The 17,770-nt window shown below is 42.5% G+C and overlaps 1 protein-coding gene and 1 long non-coding RNA gene across 3 annotated transcripts in view; one reads left to right on the top strand and one right to left on the bottom strand.

The window, feature by feature from the left end:
* Window positions 1–17,770, bottom strand: part of adarb1b (adenosine deaminase RNA specific B1b) — a 49,430-nt gene that overhangs the window by 3,327 nt on the left and 28,333 nt on the right. For both annotated transcript variants that reach the window (XM_076105092.1, XM_076105103.1), the window contains exons 5-11: window positions 14,807–15,732; window positions 12,913–13,027; window positions 8,866–9,034; window positions 8,543–8,688; window positions 7,767–7,935; window positions 2,779–2,960; window positions 212–390 (exon numbers count right to left, since the gene is read on the bottom strand). In XM_076105092.1, coding sequence (XP_075961207.1) covers window positions 212–390; window positions 2,779–2,960; window positions 7,767–7,935; window positions 8,543–8,688; window positions 8,866–9,034; window positions 12,913–13,027; window positions 14,807–15,732 — 1,886 coding nt within the window. The remainder of the gene's footprint in view (window positions 1–211; window positions 391–2,778; window positions 2,961–7,766; window positions 7,936–8,542; window positions 8,689–8,865; window positions 9,035–12,912; window positions 13,028–14,806; window positions 15,733–17,770) is intronic.
* LOC142964653 (uncharacterized) lies at window positions 289–5,897 on the top strand. The gene is made up of 3 exons (XR_012957543.1): window positions 289–464; window positions 775–900; window positions 5,836–5,897. It is a non-coding gene; the product is annotated as an uncharacterized LOC142964653 (long non-coding RNA).

Raw genomic sequence — 17,770 nt, 5'->3', positions numbered from 1 at the left:
ATAACTACATTGTGACATGACAGCTTTCTAATCTCTCTTTCTCTATCTGTGTTTCAGAAAAATAAAAAGATACCGCAGCTTTTTAACTCAATCCAGCTTTTTCCCCCCAATGAAGTAAGACATTTGTTTCAGGCTGAATAATGTGACATCTCGTAGCCGGATCACTTGAGTTAAAATTCTTAAATTGTTATCCAAACAAATGATGCAGTACCTTGTTGTGTAGGCGCAGCCAGCGGCTGTAGAGGGCATGCTTGCAGAGACGTGAAGCGCGGCCCATGTCGTCCTTGCCTGTGGTCGCATTGATCACCTCCAGGGCCAGATCCCCCACCGTCCAGTTCACGCTGAAGTTGGGTGCCTTGCCCGGCTGCCTGGCCTCTGCATTACTTATACCTGGGAATCAAAGACGACGAGGATGAATGACTGAGCAGTCCACCAAGAAAACATAATGTCTTAAGGAAAACCAGGTATCCAATGAATACAATTGAGTGATGATGGGCTGTGAAAATTCTGCCGCTGAATCAAACCGTGCAAAACTGCACTGTCACGAAGCTAAAAACTACTTTTCTTAGCTCATTGACATTTTGCAGGTTATCACTGGACAGCGATATTTTATAACAAACTGACACACTAAATTAAATGTTTTCCTGTTGCAGCACTTTCCACAGTTTAAGAACCTTTTTCCAAACATTGTGTCAAAACAGAAAATGTCTTCGAGCTTTCAAGTGGAAAAAGGGCTGTGATGAGATAATTATTTTCTTCCTCCATCCTCCAAAGTGTCCGTGGGAGACCAACAGGAACTTAACCTCCTGCTACCCGACTGCATGGATGTATTACCAAACCTGGCAACCCATTCCTTCAAATGAAAGCTGCTCCCACCCATCCACCCAGGGGGACTACGAGGTCAGAGCCTGCTTTCTCCCAGCACAGCACTGGGCATCTGTATCCGAAGTGTGTGTGTGTGTGTGTGTGTGTGTGTGTGTGTGTGTGTGTGTGTGTGTGTGTGTGTGTGTGTGTGTGTGTGTGTGTGTGTGTGTGTGTGTGTGTGTGTGTGTGTGTGTGTGTGTGTGTGTGTGTGTGTGTGTGTGTGTGTGTGTGTGTGTGTGTGTGTGTGTGTGTGTGTGTGTGTGTTAAGCTCCATTGTTCCGTTTGACAGCACTTGTGGCAGAAGATGATTTAAAGGGGATGAAATCCTCAGCGCTCTTATGCCACAGCCCTTCACCGCTAAAAACTCTCTAAAGCGGAAAAGGTTAATAACCCCCCGCTATTGTCTCCTTTACCCGACGTTTAGAGAGCAACCAGGGAGGAGGAGCAGGGGGAGCTGCACATGGCTCCAGGCCATGTGATGAGATGCCCCATGGCCTCGTCATCCCTTAGGATCTAAAAAATGACCCGTTCGATTTTGAGTGTTTAAGAAGATTTTATTGCTGTCATGGATTGGGTTTTGTTTATTATTAATTGTAAAAACTGATGATCTGCTAAACTCCTTCCCAAAGAACAATTGTCCAAAAACTCATTGGCAGCCATAACTTGGTACCGTCAGTCTACATTTGGAGAGTTGGGTTTTTAGCCTTTCATGAACCAAAACCACAAGAGTATAGAATAAATTCAACAGTGTGTTTATCTGCTCCAACAAATGGTATGTGGTAACGTAATAGCTTACTACCTACAGCAGAGCACATCATTAACTAACTACACTAGTCTGTGTGATTACAGGTTACGTTAAAAGGTCTTGTTTATGGATGGAGCCTCTACATCTAGAACAATGTCTGGTTCTTTTCTAGCATGCCTCATTACAAGATTTTCCATTTAAAATGAGTCAGCTGGATACATTAAAAAGTCAGTCGTTAACAACTTTCAAACCACTCAAGGAGCTATCGTTAGCTAGCTACAGCTGATGAACTCTGCCAGAGACTGTTGTCGTTTCAGTTGACGGTGGCTAGCTACAAAATGAAAAACCTTCTTTTGTCTACCTCAGTTTGACTTCAAGGAGACCATTGTTAAAAAAAAAAGAAATATTAAGAGTTATTTCTGCCACCGTTATCACTGTAAACTGCATTATGTGCTGCGTGAGAAAGGAAAGCTCGACACAGCATAGCAACAGCAGGGCTTCGTAAAGTTCCTTGGTCTTGTCTGTTGTAAAAGTCTGTAGCAAGTGTATAGTACTTTGTATAGTACTTTTTCATATGAAAATGAGAGGGGGGGGGGGAGACAGAAACAGTAATACAAATGTGTAAAAAAGGAAAGAAAAATGACAAAATGACAGAGGGCTTAATGACAATGAAGAACTAAAACGTTTGGCAAACCTAAAATTTGTTACAGGAAAACGTAACATGCTGCTGTTGTAAAAAAAGTGCTCAACCAGAAGACTGAATTCCACATCTTAAAAAATGGAAACGAACGGCATGAGTCCTGGTCTATACGGCCTTTTTAAAAGGTCAAGCCTATGCTGAAAACTTACACACAAATGTAAAGCTATTCAAATTCCACAGGAAACTAGGTAAATGTCAGCTCAGATCAAACAGAGGGGCAAAGCAATAACTGTCTTCCTGCTGTGGACTGACCAGTGAGGTGGATAAATGTGTTTACTGCTCACGATTACCGTCTTACTCTCTGATATTTAGACAGCCGGAGTTTAATTGGCAAAGATTAATGAGGAGACACGACAATGTGAACACGATCACGCTATCGCCTCAGGTCTTTTTTTTCCGGTTAAAATTCCAGCGTCTATCAGCGGAAATCTTATTTCCCCAACTACTCAACCTCAAAGCGGCCACTCACCACTGAGCAGAGGCCTGTTGAGAGCGAACTGCTGGGGCAGGTCCTCTATTTCTGCGATGCGCTGGTACATGGCCCTGGAGAGGTGGTCGCCGTGGTAAAGGCTGCCAAGGATGATGCTGGAGAAGTAGATTGGCTCTGTGAAGTAGCTCATCAAAGAGCCCTGGATGCCCACCACGTTCCACCTGCAGAGCAGACACACACACATACATTAGATAACCTGGAATATAGGCTTATTTGTTGGAAATATGCAGTTTTAACCGTTTTCTTCTGGTGAATATGGATGCATTTGATTAAATAATGGTAACTTCCATTTGGAGGTCTGACTTTCAAAACACAGTTATTTAGAAGATGACAGCAGACCAAACCAAACATCCTGGTTCACCTCATAAGACTTTATTCACGTTCATAAATATCAGAAAACATGCAATACATTCAAATGAGTTGCATGACACATTCTACAGCAAAGAAACCGTCAACTCCTCATTGTCCTAAAGTTCCCATGAAATGGATAACATAGATTGCGCATAGTTTACTTGAAATATGGAGGAAGAAGATGATCACGAAATGGGCGATTTTGGTAGCGATACGCGTACAAGCCGAAAGACAGGCTTATTCCCGCGACAGAGCTGATGCATCCCAATGGTAGTCTTGTCTATATTAAAGGGGCTCATTGAATTTTTCATTGAAAATTTAGATAAGCCTTTATTGATCCCAGAAGGGAAATATGTCCCAGATTGCAGGATGAGTCATCAACATTTTTTTTTGTTGTTTTTCCAGTAAATTACAAACTCTGAAATAACATTAAAGGTGTAATATGCAACAATTTCCTAAAAAACTATGTATAGACTGATACAAAAATAGACTTATGACCAACTACAAGTGTTTGGCGTTGTCTGTATCTGCAGAGGCCGTGCTGTCTGCCTGTATTTTCTCTTTTCTTCTTATTTTGCCGTGTTCTCTGGGCATCAGAAAAAAGTATTTGGACCCCATGTTGGGATGAAACCACCAACCAACGCAGGGTGTGCTGTGCCGTGCCGTGCTGCCGGTTCTCATTTGCAGGTCAAACATCGCCGCTTTGTCACGCCTCTCGGCCTACCAAGGCTCACAGACCTCACAGGACGGACACACAGGGAGCAGGCAGGCCCACAGCAGCATGATGCGTGCCTTGGGCGGCATCATTTTTCAAGCTACTGTAGCTGACATATTTGTCGACGCTGCGTCGAGGCTTTAGTCATACGGAAGTGGGCGTGGTTTCATTCATCAGCTCTTGCCCACTTTTTAGCATTGTAGGTGGACTTAGGCTCCGACCTGGGGGAGAAGTCGCACTTTATGAATACTTTTTTTTTTTGTTGTTGTTGTCCCAGCTACTGGCACATAGGTGCAATACAAATGTGATAAAAAAAAAAAAAGATTTCATGGGAACTAAAATATGCTTCACAAACGACTTTTAATGCGTGACATGTAGAATTAATTATAATCAGCTTAAAAAGTGCCCAGAGACTCTGTGGTCTGTATGATGAATGTGAAAAGGAAAGAAAGTCTCTTGACTATTGAGAAGACTGAATACACAAAGAAATACTGTATGGGAATATGCATAAGTGGACACACACACATACAGCTGTACAAGCAAAAATATATTAGCACATAACCACCCAATGCAATCTATCACACACAATCACACACAATCCTACAGTTGTGTACACTCTGGGGTATCCAATTTCATTTCCTACAAACGTCTATGTATTTCTATGCTGTGTCATTAGCCATCTCTCTCCCCAGTCATTTTCCCATTGACATGCTCTGTGAAGCATCGCCCGCCCCACCTCACGGAGGGAGAGAGTGAGAGTGTGAGGGGGGAAAAAAGGGAGAGAGCAGAAGTTACATGGAAGACTTAAAGGCTAAGGCCGGTGGAACTTTCCCTACCCTCTGTGTGGCATTAAGCCCCAAGCCCATTCATTTATTGCTAAAACTTACACCTTCAAAAACAACTCCCAAAAACAATAGTTTAATAAAAGAAAAAAACAGCTGGGTTTTATGGTTTTAGAAAACTTTACTCAAAGAGGAGTAAATGTGCATTGGATAGGGACTATTTTCAGCTGCGGATTAATGCACATTTGACATATTAGTAATAATTTACAGCAACCAGATGGTGTATGTGGGTGCCCATGTTCATGGAAAGAAAGAAACATGTCGCCCAGTGCAACAGTGTGGCTCAGTTATGTATTTTGACTATTTTCACGATAGAGCTCAATGGCACAGAAGAATAAGTGGTAACACTTTCTATGACGCCCATGTCTAAAATACATCACAGACATAATTATAATGTGTTACAATCTTCTTATATTATATGGAGGTCTGACTTTCACATATATCAGAAACCATCAACTACATTTAAACAACTTGCATGATGCACAGCTCGATTCCACAGCAAGCAGCTGCATTAGCTGCCACAATCAGCAGACAAAGCTTGGGAACAAGTAAAGTTAAGTAAAAAGTTATTTTACGTTTTGTGTGTTGTTCTTGCTTAAATGTAATTATCTAAACTAAGCAATAACGTCTTTTAATGATTTATAATAACATTATAATGCATAATAACAGTTATTATAATGCATTGTAAAAAAGATTATAATCTAAATACAACGATTTCAATTATAATATACAATGATTCTTTCAAAACAGAGAAATGTTAATGAGTGACCAGCAATTATGAACTATAAACTATATGAATTATAAACTGCTTTATAATGTGTTATGATTATTGTAATATAATATGTATAAGTGCTATAAACAGAGTATATCGGTGATAAGTATGTTTATAATGCATTAGAATAACAGGCGTCATAGATAGTGTTACCAAATAAGCTATAAGAGGCTTCGGCTACACAGACAATACTAGAAGTTAGTAGGATGAATGCATTGTTGTTATTGGTCTTTTTGTTGGATTTGTTGATATTAAGAAAATAATTGATTAGCCTTCATCCTTTACTGGCCCTTAAAATTCACAAAACAAGACACTGACAGTGCGATGACGAGCTCTTCTTCTCCCTTTCACTTCAGGCAGACTGCTTGAGAGTGTGTGAAATTACCAACATGGACCGAGAACAATGAGGAATATGTAAGCATAAGACCCCGGGCTACTCAAAAGGTACTATTGTCTCCATATCCAATATTTCCTGTGTGTGTATTATGTGTGTGTGAGAGAGAGTGCCTGATACTGTGTGTGTGATAATGCAATCTCAGAATTCATAGCTGCGAGCAGTAAAGCACACATTCAGCACAGTCAAACAGCTTCATAATATTGCGCAGTAACACACACACACACACACACCTTTTCCATCAGAACAGGGTTACACAAATACACCTGGAAAGAAAAAAAACACTCTAAAGGACACACAAGGTATGTAAAAAAAAAACACAAACACGCACACACACATTTTGTATGTGTATTTCTTTGTTGTTATATTATTCAATATCATGCTCTGTGCGCAGACGCGCACACACACACACACACACACACACACACACTCAGCTGTTAAAGAAATAATGACAGGAAGAAAGAGGGGGAAAAATATCCCTTAAGAGCCTTGCACCTGTGCTAATGAGCTCATTCGAACAGCACTAAGGCAGAGAACCGCTTGTTCTCTGCTGAGGCCGTGGGGCTGGGCATGTAATCGAAGGAAAACGAGAGGAGAGAGAAAACATTGTGTAAGGAGGGAACGTTACGGTCAAAGTGTGCCAGTCGGTCGCTGTATTAAATAGCAGCCCCGCGGCGAACAATCACTCACGCCGGGGACAGGAGCAGGTGGGCGGCAGATATCTCACCTGGTTAACAGCTGTGTCATGAGAGGACGGAGTCAGGCGGGGTGAGACAGTAGTCTTTTACCTTATACTGGAAGAGATATACTCACAATACGTTATCTAAACTGCAAAAGGGTTCACTTTATGATGCTCTACACCAACTTTAAAAAAATAATTATCTCGTGTTTTTCCTTGTTATCTAAGTAAAGCTTGGTCAGAACCCCTGCATGACTAAATGTAAGGTGTCCAACCTATTTTGCCCTCTACTGACTTGGATCGCTCCACTTCGGCCAGCCACACACAGATCTGAACCTCTAGCACCAGCGCCGACAACAAGACTCGTCGCGCAGCGCAAACAGCATCGGCTACTTGGTCGACATCATCCCCCATCAACTACGCACTCATCGTTCAATCACTCCGCGCGTTCAGGCAAGGTATTACCATCCTCGATGGCGGAGGAAGAGGAAGAGGAGGAGGAGGAAAAAGGGCTCCCGAGAAGAGTTATGGAGAAGTTTTATCGTTCATCACTAGGGAGGCACAGTGTTGCCTTGAACATGGACAGAGACTAAAGACGCTATGATCTGCCTGCAAAAATGCCCCAGGGACAGAGGATCCATCAATTCAGCTGTCCCTGACACTCCTTAGAGAACATGATAGACTTGAAATGACAAAGCTGGGATATAATGCAATTCATCACAGCGTGAGTAAATAAAACAAACGAGAATAACAAAAAAGAGTATCATGAAACTATATGGCTAAATATGATGTAGCATATGAAGCAAAATGTACATTCTGATTAAAGAACTATTTAGGGAATTTGGGGATTAAATGTGTTAAACAATAAACTTTAGAGGGGTTGGTAGGTGGATTTTCTTTGCAACAGAGCCAGGCTCCATGCTAAGTTAGTCTTTATGTTAAGCTAAGCTAACAGGCTGCTTACTTTAGCTTCACATTTAGCGTACAGACAAGAGTGGCATCGATCTTCTCATCTAACTCTCGGCAAGAAACTTAATTAACATATGACCCAAAATTTTGAAGTATTCCTTTACTGATTCTCTGTGAAATAACAGACAGAGAACAACAAAGCTTTGGCTGTTGGTTATAACTAAATATTAATTGGAATATTAATGACAGTGTCTGCAGACACACTTTGTAAGAGCTATGATTGTCCTAAGTTTGAGACAAATCACCTTGCGATCTTGTCACTGCAGGACATGGTGAGTAACCTCTCCCCCTGCAGCACCCCGTCCCAGGTCTGGATGGTGTTGCTGGACCTCACAGGGATGGTTCCTTCCCCCGACTCAATTTTGGTCCTTAACTGGCCCCGTGCTTTCCGGTTGGGATGTCTGTCTCCTTGGTCTGCGCGAGACAACATGGGAAGAGAGAAATAAAATAAGGAAGAAAGAGATACATGAAAGTGCACAACTGTAGAAGTAATCAGAAAATTGATGGACATTTTTGGATCCCTATCAGTGTGCAAATATCTTCAAAAAAAGAGATGCCAAGAAAGGACAGATGGAAAAATGGCTTCCGCAAAAGCGAGGCCTGTTATTTATTATTATGTTATCAATGTTTTCTACTGTTCCGCCAGCAGGCGCCATCTATTCAGCGACTAATTGAATGTGGCTGTTTTCTATTAAGTCTGCCATGTGCAACGGAAAACACTTTGACAAGAGTAAGAGGGAGGTTAATCAGACAGACAGTGTGAGTGTGCTGGGCGGGAGGAAGACTGATAGAGACAGACAGCGAGTGACAAAAAGCTCTAATTACCAGAGCCTTGTTTAAATGCGCCTGTAATTCGTATTTGGATTCGGGGTAAAATTCTAATTAAATGAAACCAAGCATAAGAGAGGAAAACCTACAAACTGAATTACATTTTTAAAAAACGACGCCGTTGTTGAAACTGAATTCTGAACAATACCGAAAAAAAAAAACATGCCGGCTGAGCTGAGGAGGAGAGATGTACCTTCAACTCCGGCCTCGTGTGGGGAGAAGATCCGGGCGTCTCCGCAGGGCGAGGTGCTGATGTAGAGGTGGAACTGAACGTTGTCCTTTAACCTGTAGCCCCCCTTGTCACACGGCACGAATATCGACTTATGCTGGTCCTCCTTGCTGCGGTTGTGAAAAAGACTTAAATCGGCCAAACGGCTAACAGAACAGCATAGCAGCTCATTCAACTGGACGGAATTAGATTCAGGACAGAGCAGTCTAAAGACGTGTAGTTAGATTATCAATACAAGCAACCTTCCCGACATTGCAGGCTAAACAGATTTGACGCCGTGCACTGACCTGAGGAAGAACTCCAGCTGGCCGTAGAGGTACCTGATGAGCGAGCGGCGGGCGATTATCTCAGCGTGGCAGTCGTTGAGTGCCAGGCCGCGGTCACTCATGTACTCCCCGTTGATGCATTTGGTTCCTGTGGAGACACAAATTACCTGTGCCTCCTTCACATCTATCCCTGTCGGGGGTAAAGGGGGACAAAGGCACATCAGTCAACGCACTCTTAAAGTACAGGCGTACATATGCCACCGGTCTAAATTGTGTTTTAGTGCCCTTGATCGGACAGGAGGCAATCGTTTGCAGAGTTGTCTGTCGTATTAATAATTTGCAATTTAAAAAAAATAATCCAATCTCTTTACCTATTGTCCTTGTCTAACCCTCCAGAGCGCCCTCATTCATCTGCTGGAGCGGGAATCTTTCTCTGCGCTCATCTTAACTCTCAGCTTAACACGTGTGCCTGTGCGCATGATTTTGTGACAAAGTGCGGAAGCCAATCGTGATCCAGTATGCGACTACACAAGTGTGAAGTGGAAACTTGAAGCCACCAGAAAAGGGCTTCAGACTTTTTAACTCCCGATACCGATACCTGGGCTTTGACCGAAAAATTCAGTTATAATCTATTATTACTCGTTATTTGAAGATTCTAATTGTAATAAGACATAGGCTCGAGGCGTATTTGAAGGAAGAGTCTGTGATTCTAATCCAATACACTTTTTGTCAAACTCAGTGAACATCTCATGTAGTGCTGGGCGGTATACGGTATACCGGTTTTAATTTCTCGTATGATATCAATTTTTCACACACCGTCATACGGTGTGTATGACGGTGTTGTTTATAGCCGAAACAACTGCTGTCGCTCTTCAACAGGCAGCAAAATATATTGTTCACCGCTAAGGGCGCTACAGTCGGAGCTAGTTATCTTAAGTGTATTGAGAGGGACCCCTAGTCATGGTTATAACTTTATAACAACAATTAATAACCCACAACTAACGCTCTTTAACAGGGCAAAACACCATGACACAACAGTTTGTGACACAAACAATTTGTAACACTAATAATTGTACATTTATAAAATTACACCGCCGAACATCATGCTGGGTACAGCTCGCTAGCTAGCTAGCCCGCTAGCACAACAGTCTGCTAACAGCTAGAAGAAGCTCCGTCGCTACATTAAAGAACAGAAAAGAGCGATGCAGGAGGAACAAAGAGAGACTGGAGATGCACCAATACAATTTGTACCCAAGAGAGGAGCTGTGTCTGCTGTTTGGAGGTTTTTTGGTTTCAAAAAATCCAACGTAGATCAAAAGACGATATATTGTAAAGTTTGTCGAGCTGCTGTTATTGCCTCTGATGGCAACACTAGCAATTTAGTCAATCACCTCAGCCGAAAACATGTGTTGGAATACGAAGAGTGTATGCGATTACGGTCCTCGGATGCTTTTTTGGGTATTTTGGTGAGACACATACCGTGAAAAATAGAAAAAAATACCGTGATATACCGTGAAACCGCCAGAATCTTACAAAATACCGTGATACACATTTTTGGTCATACCGCCCAGCACTAATCTCACGGTCCGCTAGCAATCCGTTCTGTGTGAGTACTGATTTAAAGATCCGGTGTTCAAATACAGAATTTTTGGAAATGATTACATCCGTCTTTTACAATAAATTGCGCATTCCACGGTACTGTACTTGTGTGTTTATTTTAATCAATAATAACAACAGAACAGGCTTATAGATTGTGTGTTTGTACGGCAACGGACAGAAGAGAACGCACTTCTGCTGCCACACTGGAGACTGGACTTACCAGACTCCGTCAATGACGGGAAATATTCGGGTACAGAGTACCGATCTGATACCAGTGTTACATTAATAAGCGACTGGGATCATGTGTCAGGCAACATCAGGCCCGACTTACATTGTTGCTTTGTAAAACAAAATGTAACAAATACACACATAGATATAAATGTCCTGAATTGTTATTTATTATTCAAATAATTCATTATATACCAGCAACTTGGTAAAAATTATTTAAAATTAACAATTAAAAAAAATTAAAATTAAAATTTAAGTGAAAACCTTTTTTTCCAGTAAGGCAGAGATAGTCATGAAACATGTCGGGATGCGATCTTTAACTACTTTATATGCTGTTGGGTTGTCTATTCTATAACAATGCATTACATTTCATAAGTTCATCATATATACAGTTGTGTGAAAAAGTGTTTGCCCCCTTCCTGATTTCTTATTTTTTTGCATGTTTGTCACACTTAAATGTTTCAGATCATCAAACTAATTTAAATATTAGACAAAGATAACACAAGTAAACACAAAATGCAGTTTTTAAATGAAGGTTTTTATTATTAAGAAAAAAAAAAAATCCAAACCTACATGGCCCTGTGTGAAAAAGTGATTGCCCCCCCTGTTAAAACATAAATTAACTGTGGTTTATCACATCTTTGGAAAGCTGAGTTCAAGTTCTCTAGCCACACCCAGGCCTGATTACTGCCACACCTGTTCTCAATCAAGAAATCACTTAAATAGGACCTGCCTGACAAAGTGAGGTAGACCAAAAGATCCTCAAAAGCTAGACATCATGCTGCGATCCAAAGAAATTCAGGAACAAATGAGAAACAAAGTAATTGAGATCTATCAGTCTGGAAAAGGTTACAAAGCCATTTCTAAAGCTTTGGGACTCCAGCGAACCACAGTGAGAGCCATTATCCACAAATGGCGAAAACATGGAACAGTGGTGAACCTTCCCAGGAGTGGCCGGCCGACCAAAATTACCCCAAGAGTGTAGCGACGACTCATCCAAGAGGTCACAAAAGACCCCAGAACAACATCCAAAGAACTGCAGGCCTCACTTGCCTCAATTAAGGTCAGTGTTCATGACACCACCATAAGAAAGAGACTGGGCAAAAATGGCCTGCATGGCAGAGTTCCAAGACGAAAACCACTGCTGAGCAAAAAGAACAAAGGCTCGTCTCAGTTTTGCCAGAAAACATCTTGATGATCCCCAAGACTTTTGGGAAAATACTCTGTGGACTGACGAGACAAAAGTTGAACTTTTTGGAAGGTGTATGTCCCATTACATCTGGCGTAAAAGTAACACGGCATTTCAGAAAAGGAACATCATACCAACAGTAAAATATGGTGGTGGTAGTGTGATGGTCTGGGGCTGTTTTGCTGCTTCAGGACCTGGAAGACTTGCTGTGGTAAATGGAACCATGAATTCTGCTGTCTACCAAAAAATCCTGAAGGAGAATGTCCGGCCATCTGTTCGTGACCTCAAGCTGAAGCGCACTTGGGTTCTGCAGCAGGACAATGATCCAAAACACACCAGCAAGTCCACCTCTGAATGGCTTAAGAAAAACAAAATGAAGACTTTGGAGTGGCCTAGTCAAAGTCCCGACCTGAATCCGATTGAGATGCTGTGGCATGACCTTAAAAAGGCGGTTCATGCTCGAAAACCCTCCAATGTGGCTGAATTACAACAATTCTGCAAAGATGAGTGGGCCAAAATTCCTCTACAGCGCAGTAAAAGACTCATTGCTAGTTATCGCAAACGCTTGATTGCAGTTGTTGCTGCTAAGGGTGGCCCAACCAGTTATTAGGTTTAGGGGGCAATCACTTTTTCACACAGGGCCATGCAGGTTTGGATTTTTTTTCCCCCTTAATAATAAAAACCTTCATTTAAAAACTGCATTTTGTGTTTACTTGTGTTATCTTTGTCTAATATTTAAATTTGTTTGATGATCTGAAACATTTAAGTGTGACAAACATGCAAATAAATAAGAAATCAGGAAGGGGGCAAACACTTTTTCACACAACTGTATTTCAGTGGGTGTCGTTTCCATTTGGCATGAGCATTGTTTCCATTAATTTTTGAGAAAACCTTATCGGACTGAGCAAATTTAAACTTAACTGTTTTTTTCTCAGCTTCTCTATGAGCCTTGCAACTTGAATTTCCCTTTGGGTAATACCTGAGAATTGACTGTCAGTGCCGTATTTTGTCAGCACGAAAAGCACCGAACACGTCTTCCCACCGTAACATACCTGTTGTCATGACCACTCCTGCAAGCACTTTCCGTCGCGCATGGGGGGAGGTGAAGTTTTCTGTCAGCTCACTGAACTTATCCACCACCAGGCGAGACACTGCATCAGCCAGAACCTGGAATCACACACACACACACACACACATACACATACACATACACATACACATACACATACACATACACATACACATACACACACACATACACATACACATACACATACACACACACACACACACACACACACACACACACACACACACACGAGCTTGTGTCAGATATGTCAGTTTACAAAGCGCGTCTGATGTTATCTTCCCCTAGAGCACCCTGTACCTGTCACAGTGTTCGCACTCGGCTCCAAAGCAAGCGTCGGAGCGTTGAAACGGCAACAAGTGAAACTGGGTTGACCCCCTGAGGTATACCTAACCCCCTTTCAAGCAACGCTGTTTGAGTTTGGCATGACAGTTATAATTTACCATCTCCCTTCTGACAGCGAAGCAAAAAAAAAACAAGCGAACAAGTAAACCCCGAGCAACAGATGTGAACAAAGTGTTTGTCGGCATTCCACGAGGTTTAAAAAGCTCCGGTCTAAACCTCGAGTGAACTTCACACGTCCTTTGTTCTTTAAACAGCCACCTCCTCTTTATCCATTGCTAATGTGATGAAAAATGACGACAACCAAGAGGAGAGATGACGGCTGGATGGCCACGTATTAAAGAGATTAGTCCAATATTACTTCCCTGCTACTTTGGAGTCACCCACTCGTAGCCGGATCATTTGGCTTTCGAATGCCAAGGTCGTCTACGGTGTCTGGATGACTGTTAATCTGTAGAGCTAGAGTACCGATCACGCAGACAAAAAAAACACTTGTGTCCAAAATAATGTTTCCTTTCGGGAGTGAGTAAAAGAACACTTATTTTCCTCCTTGTGTGCCTAAATGCGTTTTTTTGATGACTTTTATGGTTTGAGCGTCAACAAAACAGCTCAAACTATAAAATACTAAACAAAAGTTAACATGTTTCTTCTTTTTTGAAACAGCAGTGGCATCCAACCATTTGTCCCCATTAGTTTCTTGCCAGATGGAAACAGGCTGCGGAAATTAAATACAGAGCAACAGAGAATTAATAGAGCAATTAGTGGGGGGCTCAATCGTTAAAATGGGGTTCTCGTCGAATAAATCAGTTGACAAGTGGAGAGAGTGAGTAAAGAGAGAAAAGAAAACACACTGTTGACAGTGTGTTGTGCTGATTAGCCTTGCCGACTGTGCTATCTCTCTCCACACACTCTGACAGTCACCGCTACAGTCGCATCAAAAGCAGCCAGCCACCTTTTATCCCTGCACACCTGAGATGAGTGAGGTTTTATTGTTAAACAACGGTACTTTCTTGCTTAGTTCTGGTCACATCTTTTGTCAAATACACAAATTATACTTTCATGAATTAATCCGGTCAGCCATTCATTTTTGGAATACACTCATTAAGAAGAGGGCTGTAATTCCTCTGAAATCTTTTATGCTTTACCGAGATGAAAGATGAACGTGGCCTAGGGAGGAGTAAGATATGGACCGGGCACTGGCATCTTGATCATCCGCATGACAATGATTAGTTGAGCTGGATCAAATGTATAGAGTTATGTGTTAGTAGGGTGTTTACATCACCCTGCAATTCTAAAAACCCATCTCAGTATTTGTGGTTTTTACCTCTCTCAACTCTAAAAAAGCCTAAAACCAGGTAGACCTTTTTCAATGCACTAGAAGAAAGCATGAGGTGGATCGTTTGATTCCAATTGTTGAACATCTTGAGAAAATACATGAAATGCTTGAGTTTCTTTTCTGATGTGGTGAGACTCTCTACACGTATGGCAATCTATACAGAGAGAAAGAAACATCTTACCTGGGGTAGGTGAAGCTGCAATCCCTCTCTTGGTATGGGTTGCCGGGATGGTGTCTGGTCTAGCTGCATGTTGAAGAGAGCCGAGAGCGCCGCCTGCGCTGCCCGGGCTTTAGCCAGCTTCTTGTTGCGCCCTGAGCCTTCAAACGTCTGTGCATCCACCGTTACTGACATCACAAAATTCTTTGCGTGGCTCTCGCCACTCTCTGAGACAAAGTCATATTTGAGGCCTGGCCTGAGCTCATTGAGGATCATGACTGGGTTTTTGCCACTGGAGGGCGAGCTGAATGTCGACGGAGGGGGCAACGGGGCCTGGGCGAGGTTGCTGCCGGGCGGCGTGGGCAGCGGGTACTCCCCGAGTGAGTTTAAGGAGTTGCTACCATTGGAGCCTAGATAGAAGGATTCTTCAGGTGCGGCTGGGGTCTCGAAGCCGTTGAAGAGCATGTCTGGGAAGTCGGCTTGGTCGGATGTAAAGTCCGTGTTCACCGTCAGCGTTCGACCCATGGCCAGGTGCGCCTCAGAGGCATTGGGGAACTGGACGAAGGAACGCAGCGCTTTCTCTGCCGCATTTAGCTTCGCCTTCTTCTTAGTCGGGCCCATGCCCTCGAACATCTGTCCATTGACCTCCACAGTCATGACAAAAACTGGTGCGTGGACTGGTCCCGTCTGAGACAGCAGTTTGTACTGTAGACCCGGTTTGATTTCGTTCAGCTGCATCAGAGCGTTCTTGGGCAGGACCGGACCCGGTGTTTTCTTGCGCTTCTTGGCACGGAACTTGGAGTGCGTGTGCCCATTGCTGCCCTCTTCTAAGGGGCGCTTTCGACTGCCCAGGCCGCTTCCATTGGGGAGCTGTTCAGCCACTCCCATCCCGTCTTTGCAGGACACGTTGTCCAGGTTTCGGTTTTCCTTAACATCGGTGCTGCTCGAACCTGCGGTGCCCAGAAAGAGTAACTTACAACGCCTTCGTTGCAGGATCTTGTAAATGCAAAATTTATAGATTCCTTTATCACTCTTTGGAACTGAACCAATGATTTGTGTTCCTTAATCAAAGCAAGATAAGCTGTCTTTTAATTTGATTGAACATATTAATCTGCTGACTATAGATATTACTACAAATAGTAGAACACCATCAGTACATCTATTGTTGTTAAAGAGTCCAGTATCGGGACATTTTGTGGACTATATTTTGGTTATAAAGTATTTCATTTTTGAAATGAACCTCCTAAAGTTATAGTTATGAAGGCTTGTTATTCTGATGGTGAGGGTAACGTGGGAGACATATTTAACTACTGTATTCTTCTCCGGTCGCACAGTGTTATGGGTCTCAAACATAAAAAATGCACACACATCAACAGAGCTGTTCCTCATCCACTCTATCAATTTGTAATCGCTTGAGTGCCTACAGAGGAATTAGGTACATTTTAAGTGTTCAGTTTGAAACTGCAGGTCCTGAACTACACCCTACTGAGGAACACATATCACCGTATCCAGTTAGCAAAGTGGATGGAATATTGGCAAAAATTTTCATTTATAACATCCTTCAGCAAAGGCTTGATAGGTTACTCCTTGCGGTACTCAGGAGAAAGAGAGGCCGCAGTGTGCATGAGTGGGATTGTAGGTTTGGGTTGAGGGGGTGCAGGGGAGGAGTGCAGGGGGAGGAGCTGAGGACCAGGCAAACAGGAGGATACATCAAAGAGGCGGAAGGAGAAGACTCCACCTACTGCAGGATCCTAAAGTCTTGGCTGGTGGGAGGTTAAAATGCTGTGTGCCCGTTTTTTTCATAAGATTTGGAAAAGAATGACTGTTGTGTTCAAAATGAGGAAACTCGGAATTCAAAATCTGTATTCTAATGAGGTGCCATTCATAAGACCCTGCGCCTCTGAGATCCCCCCCGTGGAGCTTGTCAGAGAACACAGTGTTTTAGGTTGCAAAGTGTACCGGCATGCCGTTACCATCTGCATACTGCAATTGACATTTCTAAAAGGCAGCACAAAAAAAAAAAAGACACTTATTCCTAAGATCAAGAACACAAACTGCATAGCCTTCAATTTACGAGCAATATCTGCACAGAGAACATGCAATATGTTTGTGGTGTGTGCGTGCGTGCATTCTACAAACAGGGATTTTGCAAATAAAAAAGGGAAAGGAGAGACAGCAATGCACAACTGTAGCCAAGACGAAACTGTCACTGATCAAAACGATGACAGGTGAAATTTGTGTGTTGGACAGGGACGCAATCTCAGCCAACGACCTTTAGCCACCACAGATGCTGCGGCATGAGGTGACTCAATTTATGCCGTGGTGGACGAATGTACAAATTAAAGGAGGACTTCAGATCTCCATTGAATTGAATGCAAAATATGCTTAAATACCGTCAATACCTCTCTTAAAACAGTTATACTTATGGGGTGTAGAGAACAATAAGCCAATCAAAAACAAATGTAATCACACACTGACAACTCTAGCATGCTGCACAGACAAATACATTGAAATAACAGCACACAGAAGAAAAAATAACTGGAGCTCCCTCTCTCTGTTTCAAAATTGTCTCATTCATCACATTTAAACTTTTTTCTGCAGGGTTGAAATTCCAAAAAGCTTATTTTATAGTAAAACTTTTTGCAGGACGATGGATATCCAGTAGTACTCCACATCAGATCAGAGGACAAAAGCCATAGAGCAGCAGCCATGACACCATGCAATGAGTTATGGCACACACATGCGGTCGTGTTCGTTTTCATACCAGCGTCTGTGTAATCAGCGTACATTAGTTATGCGAAGACAAAACATCCCATATGGCATGGATCTGTCAGAGTTTAAATTCCCTGTAAGGGTTGCATGAACCAAATAATGCAGAAAACAGAAGTCTTCTATCACAACTCTATTTTAAGTGCCACTTGTTTGTTGGGCTTTTTGATTTGGAATGATTCGTGTGATTAAAGAATTTCGAGAACCGCAAAAGGTTGT

The sequence above is a fragment of the Anarhichas minor genome, unplaced genomic scaffold (genome assembly GCF_050575085.1).
Source record: "Anarhichas minor isolate MPS153535 unplaced genomic scaffold, ASM5057508v1 ptg000004l, whole genome shotgun sequence".
NCBI lineage: Eukaryota > Metazoa > Chordata > Actinopteri > Perciformes > Anarhichadidae > Anarhichas > Anarhichas minor.
The sequence above is the reverse complement of the archived record's forward strand: the minus strand, read 5'-3'. Positions and strand labels throughout refer to the sequence as shown.